This window comes from Ostrea edulis, chromosome 2 (assembly GCF_947568905.1).
Source record: "Ostrea edulis chromosome 2, xbOstEdul1.1, whole genome shotgun sequence".
Classification (NCBI taxonomy): domain Eukaryota; kingdom Metazoa; phylum Mollusca; class Bivalvia; order Ostreida; family Ostreidae; genus Ostrea; species Ostrea edulis.
This window is the reverse complement of record NC_079165.1, coordinates 54,581,816-54,600,022: the sequence shown is the minus strand read 5'-3', so window position 1 is coordinate 54,600,022 and position 18,207 is coordinate 54,581,816. Positions and strand designations below refer to the sequence as shown.

The 18,207-nt window shown below is 35.6% G+C and overlaps 1 protein-coding gene and 1 long non-coding RNA gene across 2 annotated transcripts; one reads left to right on the top strand and one right to left on the bottom strand.

Annotated features, from left to right (window-relative positions):
- The first annotated feature begins 2,587 nt into the window (after positions 1-2,587).
- Positions 2,588-16,561, top strand: LOC125679305 (uncharacterized). Its single transcript, XM_048918424.2, has 3 exons — positions 2,588-6,000; positions 11,709-11,906; positions 15,516-16,561. Exons 1-3 carry the CDS (start codon positions 5,670-5,672, stop codon positions 16,181-16,183), a joined length of 1,197 nt encoding a protein of 398 aa, XP_048774381.1. The 5' UTR covers positions 2,588-5,669; the 3' UTR covers positions 16,184-16,561.
- On the bottom strand, positions 6,327-9,102 carry LOC130051804 (uncharacterized). The gene is made up of 2 exons (XR_008800063.1): positions 6,604-9,102; positions 6,327-6,434 (listed from the first exon to the last, which is right to left on the bottom strand). It is a non-coding gene; the product is annotated as an uncharacterized LOC130051804 (long non-coding RNA).
- Positions 16,562-18,207: the final 1,646 nt, after the last annotated feature.

Below are 18,207 nucleotides of genomic sequence, written 5' to 3'. Positions count from 1 at the left end.
GTTTCTGGTCCAGTGATCCCTCAGAAGATTAATTATTTTCCTTATATAATTGTATGTAAAACGTTGTTCCCCTATTGTGGCCCCATTCCAACCCCCGGAGGGCATGGTTTCAACACACTTGAATCTGCACTATGTCGGGAAGCTTTCATGTAAATTTGTACTTTCCTAGCCCAGTGGTTCTTGAGAATAAGATTTTTTAAGATTTTCCCTATATACTAGTAGTTGTGTGTAAAACTTTGATCCCCTATTGTGGCTCATCCTATCCCTGGGGGTCATGATTTTAACAAACTTGAATTTCCACTATGCCAGGAAGCTTTCAGGTAAATTTCAGCTCTTCTGGCCCAATGGTTCTTGAGAAGAAGATTTTTAAATGACCCCACCCTATTTTTGAATTTTTCTGATTATCTCCCCTTCGAAGGGGGCGTGACCCTTCATTTGAACAAACTTGAACGCCCTTCACCCAAGAATGCTTTGTGCCAAGTTTGGTTAAAATTGGCCCAGTGGTTCTGTAAAACAAGTCGAAAATGTGAAAAGTTTACAAACGACGGACAACAGGCGATCAGAAAAGCTCACTTGAACTTTCAGTATATTGCACACGACTTCTGTAACTGCGTGGCCTACAGAATAGTATGCACATGTTTCTTGATGTATTCTTTGAAGTGATCCAGTTTTGGATTAAGTGTTTTCAACCATTTTATTAATCCCAATGAACATAAAGGAGTTTATGTTTGCCGTCAATCGCTGAATTCTTCTTACATTGCGCATGATTTATGTACCTGGATAACCTGCAGAATGGTGTGCAGATGTTCTTTGATGCATTCTGCAAAGTGATCCAGTTTGGATTAAATGTTCTTAAACTCTTGTTGTGTCCCGATTATAATTGATGTCAACAGCTGAATTTTTCTTATGTTCCACATGATCTCTCTGTATCTGTATAACCTTCAGAATGTTATACAGATGTTTTCAGATTGATATTTAAATGAATAAAGTTTATGTTTGATGACAACCGCTGTATTCTTCTTATATTGCCCATGGTTTCTGCATAAACTGCCAAAGGTTATGTTGATGTTTCTTGATGTATTCAAGGTAGTAATCCAGTTGAGGTTCTAGTATCTTTAACCTGTAGTATGTTAAGCAGATGTTTCGTGATGTATTTTGTGAAGTGATCCAGTTTTGGATTTAGTGTTGTAACCCAACGAAAGGAGTTTATGTTTGATGTCAATCGCTGCATAACCTACAGAATGTTTTGCAGATTTTTCTTGTGGCATTCTATATTGAAGTCCAGTTTTGGATTTATTGTTGTAATTCCAATGTTTAATGCTAACGTTTGGGTTTTTCGTATATTGCACACGATTTCTGTATCTGCATAGCCTACAAAATGTTTACAGATGTTTCTTGATGTACTCTGTGAAGAAAACCAGTTTTAAATTGAAAGTATGAAACCTCTTCCTGTATTCAGAAACACTGAGTTATGATAGATGTCAACAGCTGGATATCTGCTTAAAATCTGTATAATGTTATGTCGATGTTTCTTGGTGTATTTTGCTTAGAAGCAATCCAGTTTTGGATTTAGTCTTGTATCCCAATGAAATGAGTTTATGTTTGATGCCAATCGCTGAATTCTTGTTATATTGCACTCGATTTGAGTATCTGCATAATCTGCAGAAAGATCTGATGTATTTTGTGAAGTGATCCAGTTTTGAATTTAGTCTTGTATTCCACGAAAGGAAAATCAATCGCTGGATTTCTTATATATATTGAGCACGATTTCTTTATTTGCATAGCCTGCAGAATGGTGTGCCTATGTTTCTGTGATCCAATTTTGGATTGAGTGTTTTCCACCACTTCATTTATCACAATGAAATGAGTGTAAGATTGATGTCAACAGCTGGATTTTTATGATGTTCCACATGATTTCTACAGCGACATAACTTGCAAAATGTTATGCAGATGTTTCGTGACGCATTCTATATTGAAATCCAGTTTTGGATTTATTGTATCCCGGTGACAATTATTTATGTTGATACCATTGGCTAGATTCTGCCTATATTACATGCGATTTCTGTATCTGGATAGCACGTATAATGTTAGGCCGATGTTTCTTGCTGTATTTTGTGAAGTGGTCCAGTTTTGGATTTAGTGTTTTATTCCAACGAAAAGAGTTAATCATAAATGTTTGATGAAAGGTGAAGATAACGAACAGTGATCAATCTCATAACTCCTATAAGTAATACAAATTAGAGAGTTGGGAAAACACTGACCCCTGGATATACCAGAGGTGGGATCAGGTGACTAGTAGGAGTAAGCATCCCCTGTCGATGTTAATGTTGATGTTAACTAATTGCTAATTTCTTATATTGCACACGATTTCTGTATCTGCATAGCCTACAAAATGGTTTACAGATGTTTCTTGATGTACTCTGTGAAGAAAACCAGTTTTAAATTGAAAGTATGAAACCTCTTCCTGTATCCAGATAAACTGGGTTATGATAGATGTCAACAGCTGGATATCTGCTTCACCTGTATAATTCTTATGTATTTCTGTGAAGTGATCCACTTTTGGATTGAGTGTCTTCAACCACTTTTTTTTTTATCTTAATGAAATTGTTTAATGTTAACCGCTGAATTCTTCTGATATTGCACATTATTTCTGTATCGGCATAATCTGCAGAATGGGATGCAGATGTTTTTTTAATTCTTTGAATCCAGTTTTGGATTTAATGTTGCATCTCAACTAAATGGATTTGATTTCAATCGATGGATTCTTCCTATATTCCACGTGATTTCTGTACCTACTTATATCTCAAAAAAAGAAAAAGAAGAAGAATTTTATCGCAGATGTCAAGCAATGGATTCTTCTTTAATTGCACATGACTTATGTATCTGTAAGACCTGCAGAATATTATACAATTTTTTTTGTTTTGTTTTTGTTTTTGTGTGTATTTTATAAAGTGATTCGGTTTTGGATTTAATGTTGCATAGCAGAGAGGATTGTATGTTTGATGTCAACCGCAGGTTTCCTCTAATATTGAACTCGACTTTTGTATCGGCTTAACATGCAGATTGTTATGCTTTTTCCTGACGTATTCTGTGAAATGGTCAGTTTTTGATTTAATGATAATAAATGATAATATTTGTTTATATAGCGCCTTATATGATAATCACTCTAGAGCGCTGAACATAGTAAAAACTGCATGGTATGTTATAAAAGTAAATTATAATGGCAGATAATATCAAAACTACATTAGCAGTTTAGCCAGGTCGGTTGTAATGACACCGAAAAGAAGAGCATTGGCGTAGTCGAGCTGAGATGTCATGGGGGAATATACTAAGCTAGGTCTTGCACGCATCTTCTTTAATGACCGACCGTATTCGTCCGATATTACATAGCTGATGATAGCAAGCACGGGACACAGATGAAATTTGCTTAAATTGCATGCATATTATCTTATCAAACCATGTACCTAAGTTCTTCACAAACGGTGCTTCGATGTCATTAGCCTGATTCCTCCTATATTGCACACGATTTCTGTATTGGTATAACCTGCAGAATGGCTTGCAGATGTTTCTTGATATCTGTTAATTGATCCAGTGTTGGGTTGAGTGTTTTCAACCACTTAGAAATGTTATCCCTTACGCAATTTCCGAGTTGCCCTATAGTTCTTTCCCTTTGTGGAACTCTTACGCACGGTGAGACGCAAAACATACTTTCGTCCACACGCGGTGGGTACAAATGCTGATCGCTGCCTTCATATATTACTTAAAGGATGACTATTAGACATCATGCAACCACCCAATCTGCTGGGACACACAAATTTAGTAAGTTTGAGTATTTGATAATGATTGGTGTTTTCCGCCACACTCAATAATTTTCAGTTATCTGGTGGCGCCCAGTTTTTATTGGTGGAAGAGAGAACCCAGATACAATATACCTGAGAAGAGACTACCGACCTTCCGAAAGTAAACTGGGAAACTTTCTCACTTACCGGCGCGAGTGGGATTCGAACTCGCACCGACAGAGGTGAGAGGCCATGTGATTTTGAGCACGATGATCTAACCACTCGGCCACGGAAATAAAAAATAATTTCATATTTAATGTAATGGCCTAGTTCAAATAAATATTCTTCAGTTGAATGTATACCAATGGCTGATATACACAAAATTTACGCCTTCATAACTTTTATCCTTATTTACATAGCTAGTCTATACATCTTGTACCCACCAAAGTGTTCAACAGAACACTGAACGTACCTCCATCACAGAAAAGCTGATATCTCAGAACTTGCTTAATAATATTTTGCAGATTAACCCATCCAGAAATCATCATTCGTCTTATTTTGCACAAAATATCTGACTCTGTATAAACTGCAGACGGTTATATAATGTCCATTTACTTGTGTATACACCTGATTTGCAATTCATATATATGTATGTACTCGTTTCCCCTACATGCTGCATCCACATGTAGTTGGCAGTTCATGTAATCTGTAATTAATGTTGTAAACATTTTTTGAAATTTCCTTCTTTATAAGCAGTCTTGCTGTTATGCCCTCTGGGCCCAAAATTAGAATAAACTTATCTTATCTTGTAGGTGTTTCTTAATGTATTCAGTGAATTGATCCAGTTTTGAATTTAGTTTTGTAACGCAGTGAAAAAAGTTTATGCGTGAAGTCAGCCGATGGATTCGTTTTATACTGCAAATAATTTCTGTATCGGCTACCCTGCAGTATGTTATGGTCGTGTTTTTGCCGTATTCTGTGGAGTCTTGGATATAGTGTTGTATCCCGATAAAATGAGTTTATGAATGATGCCAACCGCTGGATTCTTCTTTTATTGAGCATGATTTCTGTATCTGCAGAACTTGCAGAATGTTATGCAGATGATTTTTTTTTGTTTTGATTCTATGAAAAGATCCAGGTTTTGGGTTTAATTTTGTATCCCAATGAAAAGTTTATGCTTGGTAACCGCTGGGATCTTCTTATATCGCATAAGATTTATGTATTGACAAAACCTGTATAATGATATGCTGATGTTTCTTGATGTATTCTGAGAAATTTGATTGCCTCAACCTCTTTTTGTATCATTAATAAATTAGTTTATGATTGATGTCAACAGCAGGGTTTTTCTTCTGTTGCACATGATTTCTGTATCTGTATAACCTTCATAATGTTATACATATGTTTTCTGATTTATTCTGTGAATTGATGTAGTTTTAGATTAAGTATTATATCCATATGAATAAAGTTTATGTTTGATGACTATCGCTGGATTCTTCTTATATTTCACATTTTTTCTGTTTCTGCATAAAGTGTCAAAGGTTGTGATTGTGTTCCTTGTCGTATTTTGTGAAGTGATCCAGTTTTAAATTTAGTGTTGTATCCCAATGAAAAGACCGTAAACTTTGATGTAAACAGCTGGATTCCACCACTCCCATGCATTTACCGAGATTTAGACACTGTGCGCAATCAAGAACCCTGTATGTCCTTCTTAAAAATCTACTTTTTATATGGGGCCATCCACTTCCCTCTCAGCTACAGACCTTTTGCTGGATCAGGCAATGCATGTTTTCTCTGGAATTTCTTCCGCAACTGACCACGTGTCTTAGTTTCGTATTTGCGCCCATCTAGTGCGAAACTGTTCCCTGCTACCCTCGTTTTGGAGTAAATAAGATGGCGTCTGATTATGACAATAAAAATCATATTTTAAAGTTTGCATTTGCAAATGCGACACATTCTTTATGTTTTACCAATGAATGGTTTCCAAATGCAGTGAAACTTTTACCGTTTAGGATTAAACGAAGCAATGCAACAGTTGGAGGCGGCGGCGCTCCATTCTCAAAAGCTTTTTGTGATATTGACGGGCACAGTGTCGAGTATTTGTTCGGGGATGTATTTCGAAAAGGTATTACATTGGTTACAAAGTATTTGTCTCGGGAAACGATACCAGAAGACAAGACAGATAGACTTTTGCTTGGAAAACTTTTAGATTTCAAAAAGGAAGGTGAGTAGATACACTCATACAGCTACAGATAGCAATGCCACATGAAATTTTTAACATTAACTTAAAAGGTTTTTCTGCATGTATTTGTTATTAGTTGGTCAAATGAAACATATTGCAGTTTATTTGAGCTTAATACCTTCAAAAATGAGAAAGTTATGGGTTTGTGAACATTCGATAAATTCATTTAAAATTTGAGGCCTGATTTAGAAACGGAAGAAAAAGTAACCCAGGTCTATATCTTTTTTATTTTTCGCTGTTTCCTCCTCAAAATTTCAGGATTTCTCCATTAGGTTCTTAGTTCAAACAAACAACTACTAAAATATGAATTAACAGTCTACAAATGATTTATTTATGATTTATAATGATCCTCATTGAGAAAAATACAGTCAATAAATCCTACACAAATATCGGTCCATGGAACTTGAATCTTCTCCCTAAAAATGTAATAAAATTTAATTTACATCTTTTCCTTCTACTATACAATCTCAATCCACATAATTAAAGTGCAGCATTAATTAATTTGATTGTCAAAACAATTATAACATTTCATACAAAACGGTAGCAAATTTACAGCTAACAAAATTAATTTTTTTAGTAACTTACCTACAATCAAGTTTTTCCAAAATTATGAAGAAAACTAGGGATGTTTCTCACTCTGCTTGGGGAAAAATTATGGTACCTGCAAGAAAAAAATATATAATGATATCATTTGTAGCAATTTAGCTAGGAAGAAAATTTTATATGTATCTACTTCCATCAAATATAAATTCAAAATATATTTGTTATTTTCCATAAAGAATTTTAATAATAATATAATTAAAAAAAGATAGATCTCAGAATTGACATTATACATCCATATAAAAATTTTAATTTAAGAAAAGATATAAATATATCTTATTATTGAAATAAACAAGAAAAGAGGGAGGAGGAGACATTCTTGTGTTTGGTGTACATTTTCTCTGCCTGGAGATGTAAATTATAGATTTTAGCTAGGGAAACTCACTATCTATGAGAGCATGCTATAAAAAAACTCACTACCTGTGAGTTTATTCAAGAATAAAACAAAAATGAAGAACACTGTAACTTTTGTAACCAAAGATCCTTACACATATAAAAAAAAAATGGTCCCAACTTTGCCATGTATATCTACAAAAGTCTTAAAAAATCCTCATGAACACTAAGTACTACAATAGTAAATATGATATATGTACATCTTAATCAGGTAATTATTGGGTGCTTTATGAGAAGAAAAGAAGAAGTTGAGAATATTCGTCCACTAAAATTAAAACAGAAAAAGTAAAATTCATAATTAAAATTTAAATAGAATAATTGACGATTGCATAAACTATTGGATTAACAAAAACATCCTAACTTGTTGAATTTACATGAATTATTGTCATTTCACCTTCAAATTAATTCTTCATTGCTTGCAATCATTTATAAACAGTTTTTGATAAACATTTTTTGATACCAGCGTTAAATGCAATGGTGGAGTTATCGTTCTTAGAATTTCCATGTCAGCATGAACAATCGTCTTTTCGCTTCTACTACGCTTCATTCTAAGACATTTTTGTTTCCATATGTTCACTTACATAATTAAACAACATTTTGATGTGCATTACGTATGCGTATTTCTATTATAAGTATAAGAAAAACATCGACAAAAAGTTCAGTGAGATTTTGTACTTACTTCCTGACACAGCCCGGGAAAATTTTGGTCAAATACGTCATGTAGAAAGGATTTCCTACTAAAAATAGCCGATATATTCGGACATCTCTGGCGTTTTCATAGGGTAAAACCACGTAATACAAGCGATGTCAATTGAGGTCAGAATTCCGCCATAACAGTATTTACGTTCGACAGCGCCGCCTAGCGAGCTTTCGCATTGCTACTACAGACAATTTCTAAACATGAGCACAAATAATTTCTGTGGAAACAAGGGGGTTAGGAAAGACTTCGCACGTTTCCACAGATATTAGAGCACATGGTTTAACATGTTGGGAACACTTCCCCTATAGCGAGATTTTTTCTAGAAAACACGATAAAAAAAAAATCCTTTACTTTAGGGATTGACACAATCTGAGCAAACTGGTATGTTTAGTAAATAGTATATACCTGTGTCTTTAGCGAGAGTAAATATATCCCGTACAACCAAGAAAAACAACCAAGGAGTACATCTCTTCATGTTTCATGTGAAAAGAAGAAAAGTGCTACAATGTCTGATAGTGATACTTCTGCGAATATATTTAAATCAAAACAAAAACTCAATGTGCAAATATGGAATTCAGCCTCCTTCCCTCTTACACAGCAACGTTGATATGAAATTTCTTGACTGTTTTGTCAATTTTATAGAGACGATTTGCATCATATTAAGTGTGTGTCGCACTTATTCAGCATTGCTCGGAATTTGCCATTACTTTCAATAAAGACACTAAAACACCTATTCAGAGGATGAACATTACATAGATTAGTTAGGTGATAAATATTGGACACAATTTGTGTTGATTGATACCAAAAAGCACCAGCAAAGACATGTTGCACTCCTGTTGCTTCGCTTACTAAGAAATCATCATCACTAGGAACTCAATATATATGAAAGTTAATCCAAGATTCCTCCGACTCTTAACCCCGCTTTTATATTGTGACATGTGTCTCCCCCGCACATGTCAGAATATAAAAGCAGGGGTAAGAGTCGGAGGAATCTCGGATTATATGAAAGTGTGTTAAGGAGGTATGCTACACCGGAGAAATTTGATGTAGATGAAAAGTGGAGGATATGTAAAACAATATTTTGAAGTTGAAAATTTTCAAATTTACTTTATTTTGTCAAAAAATACAGTTTTAGTAGAAGGTAATCTGGAAAAAAAATTAAAACCCCTGCTGGATTCGATCCTGCGACCTACAGTTCAGCAGTCAACGTGTTTTTTTTTTTTTTTTCTTTTTGCAGTCAACGTGTTAACCTACTGAGCTACTCAGCTACGTATTTAAATGGAAAAGGAAAAGTCTAATATTGCTGACATCGATTTTGTCATCCATGTTTTTAAAGGAAGTCAGCCATTATGACGATGTAGAGTACTACCTTAATGCCCCTAGCTGCCATCTTGATCCATTTTCCAACTAGTCAATTTATAAAGGTCTCCAGATGACAAGTCAACATAATTGGGGCCCTGCAAGAATTTGTGGGTGCCCTATATAGTAATCACTTTGTCTTTCTGTCTGTCTTTCATCCATCCACAAATTTTATGTTGTCTTCTAGGCTAATAATTTTTTTTATGGTTGTCCTATTAAGTTCAAATATGGTATGTTGTTTGAATAGGTGGTATGACATATTTTTTATATCAAGTACAGGGGCTGACAAATCCCATTGCCCGATGCTCAGGGCAAGTGCTTTTTCAGATTACTTACTTACTTACTTAGGTCTGTCATTCCGTGAGGAACATAGGCCATCAACGACAGTCCTCCAACGAGCACGATTCTGGGCTGCTTTTGCGGCGTCGTGCCAGGTCATGTCTTGCACTTTTAGTTCTGCCTCGGAGTCACGCCTCCAGGTGTTTCTTGGATGTCCCCTCTTTCTCTTGCCCTGCGGTTTCCAGGTCAGGGCCTGGCATGTGGTGCTGGAAGATGGCTTCCTTAGGGTGTGTCCAATCCAGCCCCACTTCCTTTGGTCATTCTCCATGTCTCTGCTCCATACAGTAAGACGGACTTAGCATTGGAGTTGAGGATCCGCAGTTTGGTATTAATGCGGATGTTCTTTGAGGCCCATATGTTCTTTAGTATGGTAAACGCTGCTCGTGCCTTGCTGATTCTTGACTTGATGTCGCGGTCTGTACCACCCTGTCTGTCCATCACACTCCCCAGGTAGATGAAAGACTCAGCTTCTTTGATGGGCTCACCACCAACTGTGACTGGTAATTGGACAGTGGTGTTGATCTTCATCAATTCTGTTTTCTTCAAATTGATCTTGAGTCCCGTTCCTGCTGATGTTGTTACAAGGTGAGTTGTTTTGTCCTGCATCTGACTGTGGTTGTGCGAAAGGAGAGCCAGGTCATCTGCAAAGTCGAGTTGCATCAGGAGTGTCCACTGTATACCATTGTTCCTGCTTGATGTGGTAGTCCTCATGATCCAGTCAATAACCAAGAGGAAGAGGAATGGTGACAACAAACGTCCTTGTCGAACTCCTGTCTTGACCTCAACTCTCGGACATCTGGCCAGCATGGGTGACCCTGCATGTCATGCCTTGGTGGGTGTTACGAATCAGGGAGATGAGCTTCTCGGGTACTCCATAGTGTCTCAGTATCTTCCACAGTGTCTCATGGTTCACCCTGTCGAACGCTTTCTCGTAGTTGATGAAGTTGATATAGAGGGTTGACTTCCACTCCGGTGATTGTTCGATGATGATATGCAGACTGACTATCTGATCAGCACATAATCTGTTGCGTCTAAAACCAGCCTGCTGGTCACGGAGCTTTGGGTCCACTGCCTCTTTCATCCTCTCAAGAAGGATCATGTTGAGGACCTTGCCAGGAACTGACAGGAGCATAATTCCCCGGTAGTTACTGCAGTCCCTAAGATCTCCCTTCTTTGGTAGCTTAATGAGGATGCCTTCTTTCTATTCCTCCGGGATGTTCTCTTCCTCCCAGATCTTCTTGAAGAGGTTGTGTAAGATGTTAACAGCTGTCTCTGTATCAGCTTTGATGGCTTCTGCTGGTATCTCGTCAGGTTCTGCTGCTTTTCCATTTTTAAGTGTGGTAATTGCTCTCCTGATCTCTGTCTTTGTTGGCTTGTCGCAGTTGATTGGGAGGTCTGCATTGGCTGGTTGTATGTCTGGAGGCATATCTGGTGTTGGTCTATTTAATAGCTCTCCAAAGTGTTCTACCCATCTCTTCAATTGTTCTTCTGTTGTTGTGAGAGGATTCCCGTTCTTGTCCTTCACTGGCTTGTCTGTCTGCTGGAACTTAAAGGAGAGCTTCTTTGTGACCATATACAGTTCTCTCAAGTTTCCCTGTCCCGCTGCTTCTTCAGCTTGTTTGTTTGGGCAAGTGAAAAATCATTAGGAACTTGCCCATGGGCAAGTCATTTTTCTTAGTTCCATCTCCTTTGCAGAGTTATCATTTATTCTTCACATACGCCTCTGCCCTTTGCTTGGAGTTTTTCAAGAATCTTGATAAATGAGATTTTAGCAAAATAGTGAAATTACATTGACGACTTTTAAAATTTTTTTTCTCAAGAACCACTAGGTTAAATTCAACCATTCTTGGCACAGACCATTCTAAGGTAAAATGTCTTTGAACAAAGGGCCATACTTCTCTACAAGGGGGATATATATATGATAATCACATGATGAATTTTTAGTAGTTACCTTTGGAATTTTTTCTGAACCAAGGTGCTGGTATAAAGATAGTTTTGCTCATGCTTGTTAATTACTATGAACTGCTGTTCAGGTGACCCATGGGTCTCTTGTACATAATATACAATCTGATAATGTTGTATGTATGTTTTATCAGATATATATTATATCATTACATACATGATAATCAATCATAGTTGATAATATTATCAGGTTTACAATATCAAAAATGTGATATATAATAATGGGTGCCTTATAAAGGTGATATAATGTCAAAGCGAGCTCTATTTTCTTTGATTACCTAGATGTTTTAACACAATTTGAAGTCCATTTTCAATATTACTTTGTTCATTATTTCAGAAAGAAGAATAAATCTTGACCCACAGAAGTTAAGTGAAATTGAACTTACTGTGCTGTTGACAAATCATCTTTTTGGAAAACTTGCAACTTCCAACTGTTTCATTATTGACAAAGGTATTCCTGGTAAAAAAGGTGATCAGTGCTTTTGTGATGATAGATCTTGCAAGATGACAGGTCAATATGGGGATACGAGTATAGGTAAGACCAATCCTCACTATTATTCCCTATTGTTGCTTTTGAACTCACCTGAACCAGATGTTCAAGTGAGCTTTTCTGATCACCTGTTTTCCATCATCTTAAAAGACTGCCTGTCCATGTGTAGATATGAAAGATTTTTTACCACCTTTCAATTTTTTATATATATATATATATATATATAAAAATATACATGCAAAAAAATCAGCCTTTAAATTCTTTGTCTAGAAAATTAATATTTTTGAATCTCAATATGCATATTTTGATCGCCAATGTTCTGAGTCATTTTGACATCATGAGTAAAAAGAGTAGGCTCACTAGGGGCCATCAGGGAAACTCAAGCACTCACAACCAAACATATTTCATTTAGTTAACCGTCGTAAAATGGCTGAAATATTGCCAAAACAGCAGAAAACCGCAATTAATCAATCAATCAACTGTCCATAAACAGTTGAACGTTTTCCAACTTCTTCTCTAAAGCTACTGAGCCAATCTTAACCAACTTTGGTATGTGGCATCTGTAGGAGAAGGTGAATTGTGAAATTCAGGATCCCCATCCCTCAGATGGGTGAAAACTGAAAATTTGTGCAATCTTTAAAAATCTTCTTCTCTACTTGTGGGCACCCAACAGACAAATTGTCAATGAGTGCATGATTACAATAATCAGGAAAGCCTTTACATAAATTATTAAATTCCTGAGGTCAAGATTTTTTAATTAAGGTGGAACTATATAGGTCATATAGGCAAAAAAGAATTCTTTAAAAATCTTCTTCTCCATTCCTGGCCATCCAGCAGACAAACCGAGAGCATGATTATAATATTAAAGCAAGAAAGCCTATAGATAAATTATGCAATTCATGCCCCATGGGCCAGAGTTCTTAAAATAGGGTAGGGCTATGTAGGGTCATATGGACAAAATTCATTAATTCTTTCAAAAAATGTCTCCTCCACTCCTGGCCATCCAGCAGACAAACTGAGCACATGAATATATTAAAGCAGGGAAGCTTTTTCTTCAGTTGTGAAATTCATGGCTGTCAGGCGATATATGATACGATGTTTCGACGATATGCTGATATAAAGTGGGGCTTAAAATAAGCGCTTTTAATAGTTGGGATCAAATTTCATGATTTAGAAATGGCTTCCTAAAGAACACGAGCAAAGTCTTGGAATACAAATGTATTTTAAGGGCAAGATCAAAAGTTCAATGTCTAACAAAAAACTAAATTCACATAGTTTTCACCCCACCCTTAAAACTAAATAAATTATGATGGATGTTGAAATTTATTGATTAAGAAGTAAAAACATGCGAGTATAAATAACACTGTATACTTTTTCTACTGTTAAATGTGTATTTTAAAAAATGTAAATAATATTGTTATGTGGTTTTTAATAGTCACTTGTCTTTTTTCTTTTTCCATTAAAGTGTAAATGATGTCGGATTACAGAAACTTGCAGGAGTTTTTACTCCCCCTAACTATCTGAATTTAGATTTTTATCCGACATCGATCTTTGATCTCACCACTTAAGAAAAAAGAAACAGTCTAAATTGTGTTTTAAAAAGTTACAATGTCTGGTGGGACAAAAAGTATGATGATCCGTCTCCTTCAACATAAAAAAAGTCACCATCAAGCAAGTCAAATGTGCCACATATATGACGAAATCGATCAATAACAATAACAACTGATGTCGGACCTTATTTCAGAAAATGTTTAAATAAATTGTAAATCTATAAATATATCAGATATCATAATCACATCCAAAAATGTTGATCAATATTCACCCCTAGGCTACATAGGTCATATAATCAAAATGCTTTAATTCTTTTAAAATCTTCTTCTCCACTCCTGGCCATCCAGCAGATAAACTGAGCACATGGCTATATCAAACAGGGAAACCTCTATATAAATTGTGAAATTCATGGCCCCTGGGGCCAGGATTCTTAAATTAGGGTGGGACTATATATTTAATAGTCATATTAATCAATGAATATCTTTAAAATACTTAAAATCTCCACCCCAGCATGCAAAGGTTTGGGGTTCAAATCCCAGCCACATTGACTATTATGTCAGACAAGTGCCCCAGGGGTCCCCCCCCCCCCCCCCTCATTATACAGTTTGGAGATTTTCTTGAAAATGGTTGAGATCCTTACCTTGATGCTCATGATAAGATGCATTGACTGCTATGTTAAGCACCCCTGGGATGACCCCCGTCATTATATGAATGGAAGAATATCTTTAAAATGGTTGATATCCCCACCCCTAAACTATATGTATTTGTGATGCATTTACTATTATGTTAGGCAAGTGCCCGGGGGGTCATCCCCACCACCTTCATTATACATTTGATCAAACATCTTGAAAATGATTGAGATCCCTGCCCCTCAACCATATAGAATTTGGATGCTCATGAGAAGATGCATTGACTAACTATTATGTCAGGCAAGTGCTTCTGGGGTCATCCCCACCCCCTTCATTATATTATTGGTCAAATATATTGAAAATGGTCGAGATCCCCACTATTGAATTATATGTATTCTTGATGCTCATGTTAAGATGCAGTTACTATTATGTTAGGCAAAAGCCCCGGGCGTGAATCTATCTCTCATTTTGCAATTTGGAGAATATTTTTAAAATAGTTGAGATCCCCACCCCTAAACCCTATGTACTCTTGATGCCCATGATAAGATGCATTGACAGTTATATTTGGTAAATGCCCTGGGGGTCATCCCCATCCATCCTCTTTTAGAAACCATGTATAGATATTTGATTTTGCTTCATTCATGTATGGTTGAATTTTAGCTATCTAGGGTAGCCTTTTTTGCAGTATTGCAGTACACTTGGGTGACTGTTAAGGCTCATGGGGATTAATATCCATATTTTCTGACATTTAATAAAGAAATGTTAAAACACTGAGATATTAAAATGAAATAAAATCTAATTGCACAGTGTGAAGATACCCAACTATTCCTTATAATTGCCTTACAGTGTCCTAGCTATGTGCAATTCTGCATGCTGATCATCATATCATAATTGTTTCTCAATACCAAAGCTGAACAACTAAGTAAAAACAACAGACTAATCATCAATTTAATTAAACATTGTGTATACAAAGGGCAGTTATCAGCAGCCTGTTATCCCATAAATAGGGCCACCTGTGATTATAATGACTTCCAATGACTGTCTTGGGTGCCTTGTCAGACTGAGTACACAATGAATTTGGTGTCAAATATGTGAAACATGCAAGTTGTATATCATACTTGGTGATAACGATATTGGATTATCAGAAATTATTGATTTTGCCTATTGGATTATTAATTTATTAGAATAAAATACAAAGGAATATATAAAAAATGGTTTGGTGTTTTGACATGATATTAGATTAACAGAAATATTGGATAAACCACTATTGGGTTAAATGGAACCCAATGTAGTTATTTTGTTTTATGTTATACTTTTATGGATCCTTTACTGTGTTGTATCAAATTCAGGTGACCATTAAGGCCCTTTGACCTCTTGTATAAAAAAAATAGTACTTATCTCATATTAAAGTGAGTAGATGGGAAATAACTCCACTTGACATGGGTTGTACTTGATTTTTCTTTTTATTTTATAGGAAATATAGAAGTTTGGCATGGGAATTTAGATATAATTATCAACAATGACTTCATTGTGGGACCATTGGAAAACATACCCGATAGTCCTGGAGGAAAAGGTCCTGTTGAAGTGAAAGTGAAGCCAAATGTCCTGTCTGGAAATGCCCAGATTATATCACAAACCATAGTATTTTCATTCTTTAAGAAGCAAACACGTCCAGAGAGGAAACATTTTTTATCTCCATGTATTGGAGTAGGAAATTCTTCAATGATTGTTATGTTCTATGATTCAGAACATGATGTTATCTTAGAAAGTTCTCACATACCTTTATTTCGTAGATGTGGTGAGAACAAATATGAATTTGATGATGCTGCAATATTAGTTTCCTGGCTATCAGTCAATTACAAGTTTTTGAGTTCAGGTTTAACAGAAGAAATGAAAAAATTTAAAAGTGGCTTTTTCACAGAAGCACAGGAAAAGATAAATGTGTACGAGGAGAAATTACAACTAGGAAATATTGCCCGTTCTGTCCCAGTGCTTGATTTCCGGAAAAGATCTTTACACTGGAGTTCATTTATAGAGGAAACTGAAACTGAATTAATTGAAATAATTCACAGGGAGAAGAAAAGGATGAAACTTTCTGAATCAGACGGGCCAGACCAAATGGGGGCAGGAACAAATCAATAAATTTGAATCTATACATGTCTCTGCAGTAAATGTGATGACAATTTTAGAAATCTATTTTAGGCTTGTACGTAATATAAATATTGCATGTAATATGGGCTATTGGTACTTTGCGGAACGGAACGGAACCGATTGTGGGGTACCCTAAGGGGGAATCCACTGTAAAAAAAATTTGGTTTTAAAAATAAAATACTGGACTTTAATCTTCTAGTTATATACATAATTGTGTCCATTGATGCTGGCCTAAGAGAAGTAGAGAGTTGTAAAACAGAATACCAGGATTTAAAGTTGTATTTTTTAAATATACAATTGTGTTCAATCATCTGACCTTTACTACTGCGTTGGTATCTGTAGTTAATGTATAAACTATGCTTAATTTTCGATTTGCATTTATTACTTATATAAAATGGATATTTTCTGCGCTGGTACGTTCCGTTTCGCTAAATACCAATAGCCGTGTGGATATTAGTATTTAACGGAACGGAACGAAACATCGAAATTCAAGAGTTATTCTACATCTAAAATTAGACACTTGCTATTCAATTATGCTCATTCTTTTTAATCGTACAGAATCTTAAGACAACGAATTATCTTTTTTTCCGATGGGGGTGGAAATAACTGCTTTCGCACACATGCATGTGTTTTTGAACATGTCTGAAATTTTTGATTGCAATTTGTTTTGGTTTTGAAGGCGCATTTTCACACGTGTTCAATCGCATCTTAAGACACCGAATTCTCTCTTTTCTTTTTCTTGTTGTGGTTTTTTTTGGGGGGGGGGGGTGGGATTGTAAATTAATGCCAGGTTATTTTCTCCTGTTTTTGTAGAAGCTTTCTTTTTCATCGGTTTATTTGATCACTCTGAAAGTCAGAGGAATTGTTAATTTCAAAAATCAATATACATATAGATGTATATAGGATTCCGTTCCGTTCCGCTAAATACCAATAGCCATGTGGATATTAGTACTTAACGGAACGGAACGAAACATCGAATTTCAAGTGTTACTCTACAAGTCCAAGTAGTCTGTTATTAAGTGTTCTCATTCTTTGTAATCGCATCTTAAGACACCGAATTCTCTCTTTTCTTTTTATTTTGTGGTTTTTTTCAGGAGGTGTTTTTTTTTTTTTTTTTTTTTTTTTTTTTTTTTTTTTTTGTAAATTAATGCCACGTTATTTTCTATTGTTTTTGCTGAAGCTTTCTTTTTCATCGGTTTATTTGATCACTCTGAAAGTCAGGAATTGTTAATTTCAAAAATCAATATACATATAGATATATATAGGATTCCGTTCCGTTCCGCTAAATACCAATAGCCGTGTGGATATTAGTACTTAATGGAACGGAACGAAACATCGAAATGGAAGTGTTATTCTACACCTACAATTAGTCTTTTGTTATTCAAATATGCTCATTCTTTTTAATCGTACAGAATCTTAAGACAACGAATTATCTTTTTCCCTATGGGGGTGGGGGTGGAAATAACTGCTTTCACACACATGCATGTGTTTTTGAACATGTCTGAAATTTCTGATTGCAATTTACTATGGTTTTGAAGATGCATTTAACACGTGTTCAATCGCATCTTAAGACACCGAATTCCCTCTTTTCTTTTTCTTGTGGTTTTTTTTTTTTGGGGGGGGGGGGGTGATATATTTGGGGTAAATTAATGCCAGGTTATTTTCTCCTGTTTTTGTAGAAGCTTTCATTTTCATCGGTTTATTATTTGATCACTCTGAAAGTCAGAGGAATTGTTAATTTCAAAAATCAATATACATATAGATATATATAGGATTCCGTTCCGTTCCGCTAAATACCAATAGCGGTGTGGATATTAGTACTTAACGGAACGGAACGAAATATCGAATTTCAAGTGTTACTCTGCAAGTCCAAGTAGTCTGTTATTAAGTGTTCTCATTCTTTATAATCGCATCTTAAGACACCGAATTCTCTCTTTTCTTTTTATTTTGTGGGTTTTTTTCAGGAGGTGTTTTTTGGTTTTTTTTGTTTTTTTTGGTAAATTAATGCCACGTTA